Source organism: Pantherophis guttatus, chromosome 1 (genome assembly GCF_059756535.1).
Source record: "Pantherophis guttatus breed Tessera chromosome 1, ASM5975653v1, whole genome shotgun sequence".
Lineage (NCBI taxonomy): Eukaryota > Metazoa > Chordata > Lepidosauria > Squamata > Colubridae > Pantherophis > Pantherophis guttatus.
The window spans coordinates 126598788-126615149 of NC_142063.1; the positions used below are offsets into that span (position 1 = coordinate 126598788).

At 37.3% G+C, this 16362-nt stretch overlaps 1 protein-coding gene across 37 annotated transcripts in view; it reads right to left on the reverse strand.

The window, feature by feature from the left end:
* The window catches only part of SEMA5B (semaphorin 5B), a 478266-nt gene that overhangs the window by 133878 nt on the left and 328026 nt on the right, over positions 1 to 16362 (reverse strand). For all 37 annotated transcript variants that reach the window (XM_087883981.1, XM_034422787.3, XM_087883946.1 and 34 more), the window contains one exon: positions 12579 to 12624. In XM_087883981.1, the coding sequence (XP_087740107.1) occupies positions 12579 to 12624 (46 nt within the window). The remainder of the gene's footprint in view (positions 1 to 12578; positions 12625 to 16362) is intronic.

Here is a 16362-nt window from a genome sequence, read left to right on the forward strand (position 1 = left end):
TACTGTGGGAATATAAAGTAGATTACTCACTAATCTCTTGGAAGAAAACTGGATTTAAAATATAAATCAGCTGTAACCACAATGTCAATATATTCTATATGGAACCTGTATCACCCTTCAAAGACATAGGAGACTTAATCAAATCACTGTAACAGATAACCTTTCTATTCAACACATTCAAATCTCATCACTTGTTTCTTTCATTTGCTTGTTTAATTAATCCACTCTTTCTATCAGTAGCTAAACAGGAAAGGAAGGATGCTACTGAAATTCAGTACATCAGAAACCAAGGCAATTACTGAAGTAGCCCAGTCCTGTAGCGAAGTGGCTCACTGGATCTTGAAATCTTTATACCTTAATTTCTTCAAATTGGCTTGCTAATGCACCTTCCCCAAAATGTCTCATGTAATAGCTGTCCTTTTCATTTCTTGTCTTTCAAAATGATATTCACATGATGAATGGCTGCAGAAACTTGGTTTGTCTAATGAAGAGAAGGACTAAGGAGTGACATGATAGCATATTCCAATATTTAAGGGGCTGTCATAAAGAAGAGGGAACAAAGCATCTAGGAGCGAGATAAGAAGTAATGGATGGAAACTTATCAAAAAGAGATACAACCTGGAACTAAGAAGAAACTTCATGACAGCGGGAACAATTAACAAGTGCAACAGGTTGACTTCAGATGTTGTGGGTGCACCATCATGGAGGTTTATAAGAAGAGACTAGATAGCCATTTATCCAGAATGGTATAGGGTAGGGCTGTCAAACTCCTGGCCCGTGGGCCAGATGCGTCATGTGCTGGCCACCCCCGGTTTAGCGAAGAGGAAAAAAGTCCCGATCCATTATGTGATGCCACTGTGAAGTTTGACACCGTGAGTTTGACACCCCTGGTCTAGAGTCCCCTGGTTGAGTAGGAGGTTGGATTAGAAGGCCTCCAAGATCCCTTCCAACTCTGTTATACTCTGCAGAGAAGCCACGAACTAAGCTCTTCTCACCTGCAGACGAAATCTAATATCCCCATTGGCTTTCCATTTGGAAAAAGGTGGCATATTATTATTTCCCAAATCGCTACTTGCCCACAGATCCAATACAAAAAGACAAGAAGATCTATTATGCCTAGGGTCAATCCAAATTGCATTGAGCCATAGTCAGTTTTAGTTATGCTTTGTTGAATGAGCACAATAAAAAATTATGAAAAAATGTAAATATTGAAATTATTTCCTTCTCTCTCCCCCCCTCCCCCTCTCTCTTACAGCCATCAGACTACAAGACATCATTTAAAAACTATGGGCAAGGATAGGAAAGCTTAGATAGAAGAACCTGAGTTTCAAAAATATGGACACCTTTAAAATAATCTTAAACTGTTTTTCCTCTTGGCATTTTAATCAAACCTTCAGTCCAAGATTTGTGACCCTAGTCAACAATATCAACCTACAGAATGACAGGAAGAACATGACCTTGCTTGTTGTAATGGGGACATGATTTGCCACCCTTTTCTTTACCTTCTAGGTGGGTAGCAGAGTGTGAATGAGGTGTAGGATCTAGGCTATATGAGTGACTTGAATAATATATGATATTAAGTGGAAATGTCTACTCCCCCGGAGCCAATGTGCCTGGCCAAGTTATGTACAGAAATGGGATTGGGTGTATGTAGCACTTATTTGTCTTGTGTATTAAAAATCACCTTGCCTGCCAAATGCCATACATCTTCACTAACTCCTAATTGAAGAATAAGCACAGTGAAGACTCACAAATAACAATAGATAATAACTATGTCATCTTCACACTGTCCCATATAGGGAAAAATAGGGCAAACAGTTCCATCTGGGTGAAAATTAATTAACAGATACACATTCATCATTAGAAAGGGCAACTTTCAGAATCTCTTAAGAAGAACATTTCTCATATCTCCTAATACAGAATTTCAAGCAAAATAACAGCATGGATTTGTGGAACTAAAATGGGAAGCTTGATTCTATTAATTAGGGAGATCAACAAGGAGACAGCTTTTTCTTCCACTGGTAACGGTTTCAGTAATGCTACTATGACTTTTTCATAATGAATACTATCCCATATAGATATACTTTATTATCCTCTACTTCACTCTCCCCTTTTCGTATACTTATAAGGATAAATAAGCAACACCACTAGAAATCAAAACTATAATCTACAAAAGTTTATCTTGCACAACATTTTTGGTTAGTTATTTCAAATTAGAAAGTACTACCTGATATGCCTTATTTTAATATACAAACAATGGTAACACAACACTAACTGGTACAATTAATTACAGAATATTAAGAACCCACTTGATCATTCAATCTGCCGAGAACCTTCATGCTACATTTTTGAGTACATTCTTGCAAAGTGAGGTAGTCACTTGAAAATAATTATTAAAGGAGAAGGATTAATGGTATTTACCGTCAACAAAGCTGAGACCTTGTAATTTGTTTAATACCTTGTAGAGATATGAGATTCTTCAAACCAAAAGGTTTGAGAGAGATTCTGTGGTTCTAGATCTGTACAAATGGAAATTAATGCCAATCCCAAATGGACTTAAATCTCTCATTTCTTTCTCCATTTTCACTTTCACAAGGTTAACTAAGCCAACATAATAAAAGTATACCAGTAAATATATGTATGTCCTCTTTCTTAAAAAAAAACCCAAATTGTTATTATTTTCATGCTGGAACTCAACTCTGAACTTAAGAGACAAACTTTAAAGAACCACTGGTTTATTACAGGCTATGATAGCAATCCTATATATTTCCTTGTAATAAGGCCCGGTGATTAGAGTGAGGCTGTCTTCTGCATAAAGTACTATGGAATACATTTATATAATACTGAATCAGCCAGTTTATGTGGAAAAACAGCTTCACTTATAAAACAAAATATATTATGTAGCTCTGCAATAATATTACCCAACTTATTACAGCTAATAAGTAGAGAAGTTCTGAATGTTAAAAAAGCAAGTTTATTATTAAATATCTATTAAAAGATTGAGGGTAAGCCTTTTACCCAATCAATTGACAAAGAAGCAAAACACACATTATTGATAATACACAACTGGAACTTTAATCTGCTCGTTTTACTTAATTTCTGTTTTTCAATTGACAAGTTACATCTTGTACGTATATGACTGTAACAAAAAGTTTGTAATCACAATAATGTGGAGGCTATTTTAAAAGGTTGTTATTATTCTGAGTTATATGGCAAATTTGTTATATATGTAAAACTTATTTTTAGTGCAACTAAAATAAGAATGTTGCTGTGTTAAGAGTTAGTTTTGGTAAAACCTTAACGAATATGGGGGTGTATGTACCCAAAAACACAAACACAGAGGACAGACATTGAGTTGTAAGTGTCTTGACAAACTAAGGATTTATTTCATTTTAGTTTTGAGAAGTGTATTTTTGCAAAACAGCAAGATCAGATTGCTGTAATTTCACACTTATTTCCAACAAGATACCTGTAACATATACCTTTAAAGGTCATGCTGAAATGTAATGTAGTAAAGATGGAAGATTGATCCTTTGAAACAGTACTGAGGGAATTTAACTCAATTCTGTCTTACATTTCTACCTTACTATTTAGTGCAGAATTTATTGTTACTGAATGCTCAGTAAGGCATAAGTTCAACTGTATAGTACAGAGTCACTAAAGGGCATGTCCCATGTTAGCTTAATTTAACAAATGAATAATGTTTTTAAAATCACAACTGGGACAAAAGGAAAACAACCCAGAAATGGTAACATTTTAGATTCTCAGGTTTAGTTGAATTTGAGTTTTCTTTACACATGTCACATTTTCCTATCTAGTAAGCTGTATAACCTTGTATAACTAAAATTTGACATTGGCTAGATACCTCTTAGCGTAATTAAAAAAAAAGAAAAAGACTGAGCACAAATCTCCAGGGAACAAAATAGGCTTTGGGTGAATAAGGACAGTCTATGACATTTTCAGTGTTATTTAAATGAAATTAACAGTAGACATAACTATTTCAAGTCAGTGGATGGCGAGGACCTAGACAGAAGAAAATGTCTAATAATGATAAGTAATGGATTTGTGTGGCCATGCTGCTAGCATTTCAGATGTGCATTTGTGCAAGTTCAGGTCCCACCAGGATAAGATAAATGAGGCTTACTGACGCCACAAAGCTCTGAGGATCCAAACCTATGTATCTCATAATTACTTTTTAGCACTGATTCAAACAAATCCTTTTGACAAAGTAGAGCTAATCCTTTTGCTCACCAAATAAAAACAGTTTGTAAAATGTAGCCGGAATGAGCCTAAGTAAGCCCTTTAAATGATTTAGCTCCCTTGCATCAGGAAAAAGTGTAAGAAAAATTTGTGGTGTCTAGCAAGGGCTATGAAGTTTATCATCACTCTCATTTCTAATTCACAACTAGGTACTGTATACATTTGGCTTATTTCAAATGTCCAACAGGGTAAGTCCAGTAGGAAATCCCAAGAAAGTCAAAGAAATATCCCAGAAGAAGAAAAAAAGTGAACAGCTTCTGTATTATTGCCACAAAAATTAGGTGGACACATCCTTGAAATCCCAAAGAGTCAAAAGAGGTTCTATATATTTTTCACTCACAAGAAAATAGGATAAAATCAGATTACTGACTCTTGTAATTTGTGCCTGATTCTTAAGCTCTTTGGTGCCTCCTTCCCCTGTCAAATATACTATGGTCTGGGTGGGGTAATGGTAGTGGATGGCAGAGGGTACAATAATGGTCCAGAAAGCAGTGCAGGTCAAAATCATTTGCATTTTGTTAGTGGAAGCAGAGAAAATGATACAACATTTACACAGGACATCTGCTAAATATGTGACCTTCAGCATTTACCTGTTCAAATACACTCCTGCTGTTAATACATGAGTGGATATATTTATTTATTTGCCTAGCCAATTAAATATATACGAAAACATAGAATGATTTACTTATTATATTTTATTTATCAAGTTGAGATACCACCTATCTCACTCTCAGAGCGACTCTGATACAATTCTTTTAGTGATAATGGAATAGTGACTTTGAGTGAAGATTTGCTTGTACAAAATTCAAGGTACGATGAGGAAATACAATGAAGCAGGGAAAATAAATAAATAATTGCCAAAGGGGGAAAACAGAAATATGTGTTCTAGATAAGGAATTATGCATCATCACTCACTGTGACATAGAAAGAAGGGTGGCTATGTCTCAGGTAATTGCTTATGTTCAGAATATCATTCTTTTCTGGGAAAAAAATGCCATAAGATAGGGATTTTTTTTTTCCTTAAAGCAATTCGTGACCTGTCTCCAAACAAATGTGTAGATGAAGCCAAATTAGTTGGGCCATTAATCACTCTGGTTTTTGATAAAAAAAAAAAAAAAAAAGCTTTGAAACCCAAGTACTGTTTTCTACTGACTGACCTTCCCAATCACCCCCCTCCCATTCCTCCCAGCAGCTGGGTTCCACTCTCTTTCCCTAGGCAATATGACAATTTGCTTGTCCACCTGGTATTAGGACTGTCAGGTTTGCTTAGGAAGCGGTAAAATGCACCCTGAAGGTTACAAGGAAACTAGCTGGAGACAAGAACTCAGAGTGATATTCAGTGTTGCTTCTTGACTGCATTTTAACAAACATTCATAGTCACTGAATTAAACCAAACATATTTAAAACCAAAGCGAAGGCAAACAGTAACAATAGAGAATGCTTCTAAACCAGCATAGGCCACCCTATTATTTGGAAGATGTCAATGGCCAAAGTTGGCAAAGAAATGATGCAAACTTAGTGGGGCATGTGAACAAAGTATGAGACCGAGCATTTTTTAAAGAAGATAAGAGACTGCAAAGTTTTTATTTATTATTTCATAAAGCGTATTTTTAGTTTGCATGACAGCTTGCAACTTAATATGATATGAAATCAACATATTCAAAAGGACTTCTGCGGGTTATAAAAAAGAAAATTGGGTTCTACTAGCTGCCCACCATGAATATGTCTGCTTTTGGAACCTTACCAAATACACCGTGTGATCTATTATCAAGAGCATTGTTATTGCGAGGTTTCCATATTAAGAAACTCTATCTTAGTATGTGAAGTTTAGCCTTGCAAAGTTTGTTTATATTTATTTGCCTTTATTAGTTTTATAAACAACTCAATGTGTTAAGCATACTAAATCCTCCTTCCTCCTCCTAAGGTGGTATTCCTGAGTAGGCTGGACAGTGTGCTTCAGATTCAATCCCCAAAGGGTCTCCAAGAATGCAGTTTATTGTGCCAATTGTTTTTTGTGGAGTTTTAGTCATATAGGCATGACCAAATAGGCATATAGGCATGTTTGTTTTCCATCATTATGAAATTTGTTGTATTTACTGCTAGGTACCCAGAGTTGCATTTTGATTCGGCACCTATACAAATTTATTGAATGAATGAATGAATGAATGAATGAATGAATGAATGAATGAATTGAGTAACTGAATGAATGAATAGAGTGAGTGAGTGAGTGAGTGAATGAATGAAGTGAGTAACTGAATGAATGAATAGAGTGAGTGAGTGAGTGAATGAATGAATGAATGAAGTGAGTAACTGAATGAATAGAGTGAATGAGTGAGTGAGTGAATGAATGAAGTGAGTAACTGAATGAATGAATAGAGTGAGTGAGTGAGTGAATGAATGAATGAATGAATGAAGTGAGTAACTGAATGAATAGAGTGAATGAGTGAGTGAGTGAATGAATGAATGAAGTGAGTAAATGAATGAATGAATAGAGTGAGTGAGTGAGTGAGTGAATGAATGAATGAACATGCACAGAGATGAATGTGGTATGAATGCAATATTTGTCTACAGCACCTTCAAGCAGCTGCATCTTTTTCACACAATCCCATGGCTGCTGTATCCCGAGCACATTTACAAGAGAGTGAACCTTTCTGAAATCAATCAGACTTACTATTTCTCAGCCTAATTTCAAAATCCTTTTGCAAGGGACTTTGGCAGGGGTGATCGATCCTTCCCTCAGCATGTATGGGGATGAGAAAGAAAGGGAAAAAAAAAAGAGAGAGAAGAGGATGTCAGAAGGAAAAAAAAGAAAGATGTCAAAGAGAGAGAGTAGATTGTACCCACCCCATGCTTCAGCCCCTCCCACCAATAGATGATCATCAAGAACCAAGAGGATGTGGGCTGATGTGCAGAAGGAAAGAACATAATTATGTACCAGAGAACCTCTCTTTATATGTATCGCATTAAAAACACACTTTACTCAGTCAATTCTAATTTTATCATTAAAAAAACATGCTAGGAGGATGTTGTTTTCAAAGTACTCTTTCCACTAATCTCTTAATTGTGGAGCCTGCAGTAAAAAGTCTTTTGGTATGAATGCAAAGGATTAGGTTTGAACTCCCTTTTAAAAGCCTCAGCACACTGAAGAAAGTGTGCAGGATGTGTTTAATTTTCCTGTTAGGATTTTGAGGTGTATGGCATATTCCCATCGATATGGAAGAGTAGGAGCTAATCTGAAAGTCAGAGATATCCTAGGGTTAAAAAAAATAATAAAAAAAAAAAGCAAATATGTTTCGCAGTGACATTTTCATGAGATAAAAAAATTAACACCCACATCAAAGAATGTAACTGCAGCGGTGGAAATTCCACAGCAACCACAATCCTGACTGTTGTCTAGAAGAAAAAAGGAACATTCTATGGAAAATAACACTGCTTCTTTGTTCAAAGGTATGAGGTTCTTCCACCACCACACCAGTGACAGAGAGGATAAATAAATACAGCAAGTATGATGAATGACTATCATATGCTAAATAGCAGAAAATGTTAGCTTTCCGATTAAAGGAGAAAAAAACAGGATCTCTCAGGCCTAGCTTTAACATCGTTTCTGATAGATAGCAGCTATATTTCAAAATACTTACTTTGACAGCTGTGTGCTTGAAGCTGCTTTATTTCTCTTTCTTTTTTTTTTTTCAGAAGAGAGAGAGAGAGAGAGAAAGAACAAACAAAATCTCGACTTACAGTGTTGGAAGTTCCCTGAAAACAAGGCTTTTTTAAACACCCAAGAAAAACTAGGATATTCTAGCAGAAAAAAAATAGAAGCCTCAATCAAACTATATTTTAAATCACATGGTATCTATATTAAATGTGCTTTAATTTAACAAGAACCTTTAATAAAACAAGATTCTTTTAAAGCAAAATTCATCTGCTTTATTGTAATACTTTTCACTAGTTTTGGACCAGGGGTCTGCAATCTTAAACATTCAAAGAGCCATTTGGACCTATTTCCCACAGAAAAGAAAACACCGGGAGCCACAAAACCTGGGTGGCCGTAGCCAAATCGACATCACTCACTCCCACCCAGTCACATGGCGCATCCCCTGCTCCTCCTGGAGCCCATTATGATGCGGAGCATTGGTCACTCAGGGAGATGCGTGACTTTCTCTCCGCCCTGAGACACTGGCCCGGCCCGGCTGCAGCGATGCTCCACGTTGTAATGGGCTCCAGGAGGAAGCGCGCTAAATTTAAGTGTGCTGTGCAAGGCACTGCAAGAGCAGCGAGCAGGCCATGGAGATGATGAGAGTACCAGCGTCAGCTACAGTTGGGCTGGGCCAGTGTCTCGGGGTGGAAAGGAAGTCATGTGTCTCCCCGAGCGACCGAGGTATGCGCAGCACCAGCAAGGACTGGAAGAAGAGGCAAGTACAGGGTAACTTCACTCCTGCTCTGGAATATGGAGTGAGTTTCCATCCGCTGCTGTTACCCTTATCTTCTCAGGTGAGGAGTAACTGGGAGGGGAGGGCAAGGGGCAGGGCCAGCCAGTGGTGGGATCCAGTTTGGCAGGGAGCCACAGCAAGGGGCCCATAGAGCCGCATGAGCTCTATGGGCCCAGAGCTGCGGGTTGCCGACACCCGTTTTAGACAAATAGAGCTTCAAGCAATGCTGTAAGATTTAAATGATTTCCTGGGGCCAAAATCAACTTCAACCACATATAATGGACATTGGAATCCAGTGGGGGAGATAGTTTAAATTTAGAAAAAAGAAAAAAAAAATAGCCCCAACCTTTTGATTAAAACTCCACCCACTTTCACAAGTGTAATTGTGATTGCCATTGTGATCTTTTATTTTTTATTACCCCCGGAAACACCTTATCAAGAGTCAGATTGATGGACATTGTATTCCAACAACAATTGGATAGCCATAGATCTCTTCCCCTGAAGGATTATAAAATGGATCTTGAATCACAGATGATCTTATCAAGCTGAATTTTTTTTCCAAAGCAAGATATAAGAGCATAAGATTTTTCTGGCCAAGAGCCCCCTTTGGCCATGCTGTACCATGCTGGCGACTGTATATAACACTAAAAATTAAGCAGCATAGAAGAGGGGGCCCCAACTCCTGGTCCATGGACCAGCACTGATCCATGGCATGCCAGCAACCAGACAGCACAAAAAAGCAAAGCCCCATCTACGGGATGCAGGCACCATGCAAAACCACGCCTCCTCCGGTCTGTGGAAAAACCTTTCTCCACAGAACCGGTCCCTGGTGCCCAAAAGATTGGGGGCCATTAGCATAGAAGAAAGATTGGTTTTAATTTAGTATATTAAATCAAGTACTAGAGTATTGTAGTGTTTGAAGCTTAGAATGAAAACTGAGGACACCTGGATTTTAATCGAACCTTAAGCCATGGACACTCCTTGGATGACTTTGGCCCAATTATTATCTCTAAGAAAAAACAGGTCACGCAGTACCTCCTAGTAGCCAGTGTAAATAAAAAATAGATAGGATATTCAGTGTCCTGGCTGAAGGGGAGGGGGCCCTGTCAGGGAGAATAAAGAGACAGTCTAACTTAGAGTCCATTCAGAGAAGCAAATGTTCGAGATCAAATCCTTAAGTCTGTATCTGTCATTTTCCAAGGGAAGACAGGCAGTCTGGCGAGATAAAATATCTGTTTGGGTCTATCCATGAGTGGTTCTGGTTGCTTGCACCAGATATACACTGTATAAATATAGGGAAATTCCCCTTTTCTCTAAAAGGGGTATGTGGTAGGAATGAAGAAACCTATACAGTTATGGGATATAACTTCGCATAATATCTATATCTCCTCTGAGAGTTTAAAGCAAGGCTTCTTAAACTGAGGGTAATTTAGGAATATCCTGAGGTTACACAATTTGTTGTTGCTTGTTTGTGAGTTAAGGGTCCATTTTGGAACAGATAATGCTAAGGCACTTACGTAAAACAACAGAGTCTGTTTGGAGGTTGTGTTTTTGTTGTTGTTGTTATCTGAGATTGAGAAAGGACTAATTAGGTCAAACGGTTTAAGAACCACTAGCATAAAGGAAGGTGGACTATTTATACCATTTTGATAGTTCAAGACAACTAAGTAGCAGTGTTGGGTTGCTCCCGGTTCACACCGGTTCGCAAGAACCAGTAGTAAAAATTTGTTGTTGTTCAGAGAACTGGTAATAACATTGGCTGCCCACACACCTGAACCGGTCCCCAACCCAGTCGCTGCTCGCTTACCCAGCCCACCTCATCAGAGGCTTTTTTTTTTATTTTTAAAAGCGTTTTTTTCTACAATCTCTTCAGCCAAAGAGGTTGTAGGAAAAAAAATGCCTTTAAAAGCCTCTGGCGATCCCAGCTGAGCTGCCTGATCGTCAGAGGCTTTTAAAAGCATTTTTTTCTGCAACCTCTTAAAGTTGTAGAAAAAATGCTTTTAAAAGTTAAAAAAAAAAAGTTGGCCACGCCCACTGTCATATTATCCCACCACCAAGCCTCACCCACAAAATAAGCACACCCACAGAACTGGTAGTAAAAAAATTTAGAACCCACCCCTGCTAAGTAGGTATGAGAAAAATAAACTGAAGGAAATGAGATGTTTACTGCCAGGAGATTCTGGACACAAGGCAGGTTATACATGTAATTAATAAAATTAAATAAAATAGAGTTGTTAAGATTGTTTTTCATGTGCTTATAACCCTTCCATTCTTCCTTATTAGAAACTGAAAGCTATACAGAAAATGTTGGAGGACCACATGCAATGTCTTGAGGCCTCAATTATGCTAAGAGAAATCCCAGATCTCCGAGACTCAGGTTTATACTGTAGTTAGACAATAGCAACTCCTACTTTTCTTTGAGTTATGAGGAAGATCTACTAGTAATATATCAAACTTCCATGGAACATACATGCAAGTACCTCTGCTATTGATAATTGTAACCAAGAAAAATATAAGAACTGTTTCTATCACTTAGCTAAAGATAAATAAAATTTTTCCTGCATTAAGGATTAAATTATTCAATGAATGCCTTTATATGAAATAAACATTTTAAACCAGTGGTAGAACAGTAATTCTTCTGAAATGAGCAGCTAAAGAAACTCCACTAATTTTATGTATGTGAACACACAGCATGTTATACCTCTTCCTCAACCCACTCCCAACAAACATGACAGAATTTGTGACAGAAAATTCTTAATTAACATTGCTGGAATCTGTGTCCTTATTTAAGAATCAGTTCAAGTAAGCAAAAAAACAAAGATAAATATTTCAATTTCCACAGCACTATTGCATTCTTCTGGAATTATAGAGTAGCTTTGCCTTCATCTGTATCTTACTACAGTGTTCTGCTGACTATCAGAAACCATCTCTCATCTTGTTCTAAATTCAGTCTCCTTTTCCTCTTGATTAGAACAAGACAGAGCAACCAATCTATTATCTCCCAAAGCTGATACTGATTGTGCCTTGCTTTCGCAAAAGCTATCCAACAAGCTTGAATATGAGTTGTGATTACCTGCTTGAAGCACACCACCTCAATAATTCTCAAACAATAGAATATGCCACATGCACAGCTGTAACTCACGTACAGTTTCATGACATTAAACAACATAAATGTTGACCTAGCTCTATTTATATAACTGCAGTTGTTATAACAATAATTTTAACAAGTCAGAACAAACTTTACAAAAGTTTCAGACCACTGATTCTTGCTACACTTTGTTAGGCCTTTGCTGGCAGGACAGGAATGACATATACTGTGAACAGTATTTCCTTCTGAAAGGTTTACAGGTTGAGGAACTGAGGAACTTAGCAAAACTCACTCCTCAGCATTTTGTGTTCATAGTAGGGCCAACAAAAGCTCAGAGCAATGATGAACGAGAACAGAGAAGACCTCCTTTGGAAGCTGCCGATGTTGCATTAAGGAAAGCTAAGGATTTACAGTATTTACATTGTTTTAGTTAAGCTTGCTCTAGCTATCCATCACAAAACCCTCCATGCTTTTAACACGTTGTCCTTTCTTGTCATCGCATCTATCCCCCTTTGAGTCAACAGACCAAAGCTAAAGTGTTGAGCTAGAAAAGGGCAAGAACATTTTTCATACTCCAGCTCTACCTTCTCAGAGTAAAATACACTTGGCTATAAATGACAAAAATGTTACATTTAAAATACATTACAAAACAAATCAACCAGACTAATTTTTCCAAAACAGGGGTTATATCAATTCACATTCCCAATAACCATTATTATATAGTTCATTGATTTTATAAAAACATGCTATGTAGCTTTTTAATTCTATAATCAGAATAAGTAAATAAAGGCTGAACTTACCTGAATAAGAGAAACATTGTATAGACTAAGTCTGAAGAGGTAGTTCCTGTGTAAGCAAGCAGATGAAATTAGAGAAGGTTTAGTCATACAAAATATTTCATCTGAGTTAAGAAACACAAATATTATACCATCATAAAACATGAACATAATTTTGTATAGGCACTGAAACAAACCTGAAGGATCAAACAATTCCAAATATATACTGCTCTATAACACAAAGCTGGTTTTTAAATGAATTATGTAACATAAAGAAAACTCTGAAAGGCTCTATCCTGTTCTATACAAGGTGAAAAGATAAAGATTTCCCGTGTCCAGTGGTGTCTGACTCTAGAGAACGGTGCTCATTTCCATTTCCTAGCTGGGGGAGCCAGCGTTGTCCAAAGATGCTTTGTGGTCATGAGGCTGCCATGACTATATGCTAAGGCACAGGGAATACCGTTATCTTCCCACTGAAGTGGTACCTATTTATTTATTTACATTTGCATGCTTTCGAACTGCTAGGTGGGCAGGAGCTGAGGCAAGTAAAGGGAGCTTACTCCATCACATGGTACAACAAAATCATGACAATAAATTACGGTTATCACTATGTATAAAGAACAATTTTCCCTCCAAATACAGGAAACAGAAATCTCTGATGCCTTAAGAATCATTCCAATTCCATACCAAGAAATTTGTACCCAAGAAAAACTGTAGATCTAACTCAGGGTTCCCCACAACAATCAAAAAATATTGATCTCCAAGGTTTGATGAGATTATCCATTATTTTTTTTTAATCAAGTTTTATTGATTTATTTATTTTTTTGAGACTATCCATTATTATGATTTGTCATACAGTCAGCCAGGTATTTAAACTGGGTTTGGCATTTTTATCCACCAATCAATTTCTTCCCAAGGACTCGGTATAGGCAGAAATGGTTTTTAAGTGTTAAAAGTACTGTTGCAGGATATAAGCTATTCCATGGAAAGCTGCCTTTTGTAATTGACTGATGGTGGTTTTCTCATACTGATGGCATTCAAGTCATGCTCCATATGCTCTGGGATTGCACTCAGGGGGCCTATTCTGTTGGTACTATCTTTGCTTTCTTTTATCACAGTTGTTCTATTTCTATTTGCAGGTCTTTATATTTTCTGATTTTCTCCATTCTTTTTCTTCTCTTCTGCTCTCTCCAGGTACTGCAATGTCCAATATTCAAACTTGTTTTTGTCTTTCTCATCAACATGTTTATTATTTAAAGTATCAGTTATCAAATTATTTTCATACATTATTATTTGGGGGTTTGAAACCTCATCAATGAGCTGAAGAGTCCTATTTAACAGTCTACCAAGAAATACAAAATATAGCATCACCACCTCACATAATAAAGACAGTATTCAAATATCAGAAAAATTAAGGAGGGGCGAGAAGCAGAAGACAACAGCATTCTTTATGTCAAGTACACACAGATGGTCAACATATGAAGTCCGCTCTATTCACTAATAAAATGAATACTAATGACTTGTCACACAGAGACAGCTGCTACAGGATGTAATTTAAAATGGCTCCAAATATTAAGTACCTTCCATTCATGCAAACCACACTATATGCTCGATATGGAAGATCCACAGTCAGGTTTTCTTAAAAATTAGACAGGCAAGGATGTGAAAAAAGGAACATCTAATTTGAATCTGGACAGCAGTGCTGGAGAAGAGCGCAAACCTTTTCAAAACCATCAATTACTTCACTACCCAGAGCCCGGGCTCTTATATCCAAGATTTTCTGCCTTCAAAGCATATATGAGCTTTTGGAAACAGCATTTAGATGGAAACCATAGCACAAGGAGAATAGAGTTAATATGTCTCTACTGCAGATCTGAACATCTTTCAATTACCAAGCTTAAGATGATAGGAAATGCTACCACAAGCTCCACATGTTACTTAAATCTGAAATAATTAACATTTCATCGGTCTCCCTCTTCCTGATCTTCTTTCTCCTCTTTTTTTCTAGAGCCAAGAAAACTTGCTTAAGTGCCGGATACTGTATTACAAAAGAGCATGGCTGTGATTTATGAATCCAACTTTCACCCTTGGGATTTTAAGTTCTAAGCATATTACTTACATTTAAATTGTATCTGGGCATGCAGTCAACCCATCCTGCAAACTTCTCTCCAACTGCTGCATCACATAATTAATACACCTCTTTTGCACATTGTATATTTAAAATGTTGTGTTTGTCTGCTTTCGTCAACTTGAAGGACTCAAGACTTGGCTTCTTCTGAATGATCATATTTTATTTATTTATTTGTTAAGTGTGTATTAGATAATATATATATAAGTATAAGCATGAATTGAATACATAAAATGAACACAAATAAAGGGAACATTAGGACAGGGACGGTAGGCACACTGGTGCTCTTATGCAGCCCCTTACAGACCTCTTAGGAATGGGGTGAGGTCAACAGTAGACAGTCTTAGGTTAAAATTTTAGCGGTTTGGGGATAAAACCACATATACAACCAGTCTAAGTCAATGATTAAAGTGTTGATCTAGGATTTAAATCGAGACTCACTGATGGAACCTATTGGCTGACTTTGGGACAATGACCTATAGCAGTGGAATTTTCAGAAAACATTTTAAAAATGCTAAAACTATGTTGGTTTGGGCTAGCTCATTCAATTTTGTTATGTTTGCATGCTGTGAATGGTCATGTGGAAACAGTATAATTTCCAGACAAAACCTGATTTTCTTTTTCTCTTGAGCTCTTTTTCCTGTGCTGTTAGAGCTTCAAAAGAGAAAAAGATTGATCTAAGGGAGTATGCATTCTTTTCTTTTACACTTTGAATATAAATTGAGGCAGGATTTCTTTTCTAACCGAGTCTGAGGTAGCAGTGCTATATTGTTTCATTTGCTTTTTTGGAATAATCTATTTATTCCTGCAAGGGTCAATCAACAGCGGATCTCAGCCCTTAACAAAATGAAACCAGAATGTATCAAGTGGAACAATTTTATTCCAAGCTCAAAACAATTCCTTTTTTTTTGTTTCTTGTATTCTTAGAGTTAAAACCATGGCTTGGAGTCATTTCCTCTGTTTCTTGCATTCTCAGAGATAAAACATGTCTTACCATGCTGTATGAATTTAACCAGTAAATAATACCGTGTTTCCCTGAAAATAAGACCCTGCCTTATATTTTTTTGAACCCTGAAATAAGCGCTTGGCCTTATTTTCGGGGATGTCTTATTATTTTGGGGTGTGTGGAACAAGATGGGACTCCTCTTGTCGTCTCACCTGATTTCCAGCTCTGTCTCCCTAACCCTAACCAGAGGAAATGGCGGGGACTGGCTGCGCATGTGATTAAATATTTTTGGGGAGGGCTTATTTTTGGGGAGGTGGGCTTATTTGAGCGCATGCACTCAAAAGCCCGATTGGGCTTATTATCAGGGGATGCCTTATTTTAGGGGAAACAGGGTAATTGGTTACTTTAGTGGCTTTAAAAAAAGAAAATTTCAGGATGGTTTATACATTATTGCACAGCAAAAAAGCACCTTTGGGACAACCATGACCTGGATGACTGAGAACCTTCACAGACTTTTAGCTATGCACTTTGGAATGAACACCCTTCGAATGGTGTGGGAGTATAAACGGATTTCCAAAAAAAATTGCAGACTACAGGAACCATTTGCACTTCAGTTTGAGATGCAGACAACACAGACACAACCCTAACAGCCTGCACCTGTCTTCAACAGTGAAGGAACACAGGGAAGAAAAACATTCTGCAACCAAGAAGGCTCCACACCCATTTGCACTTCT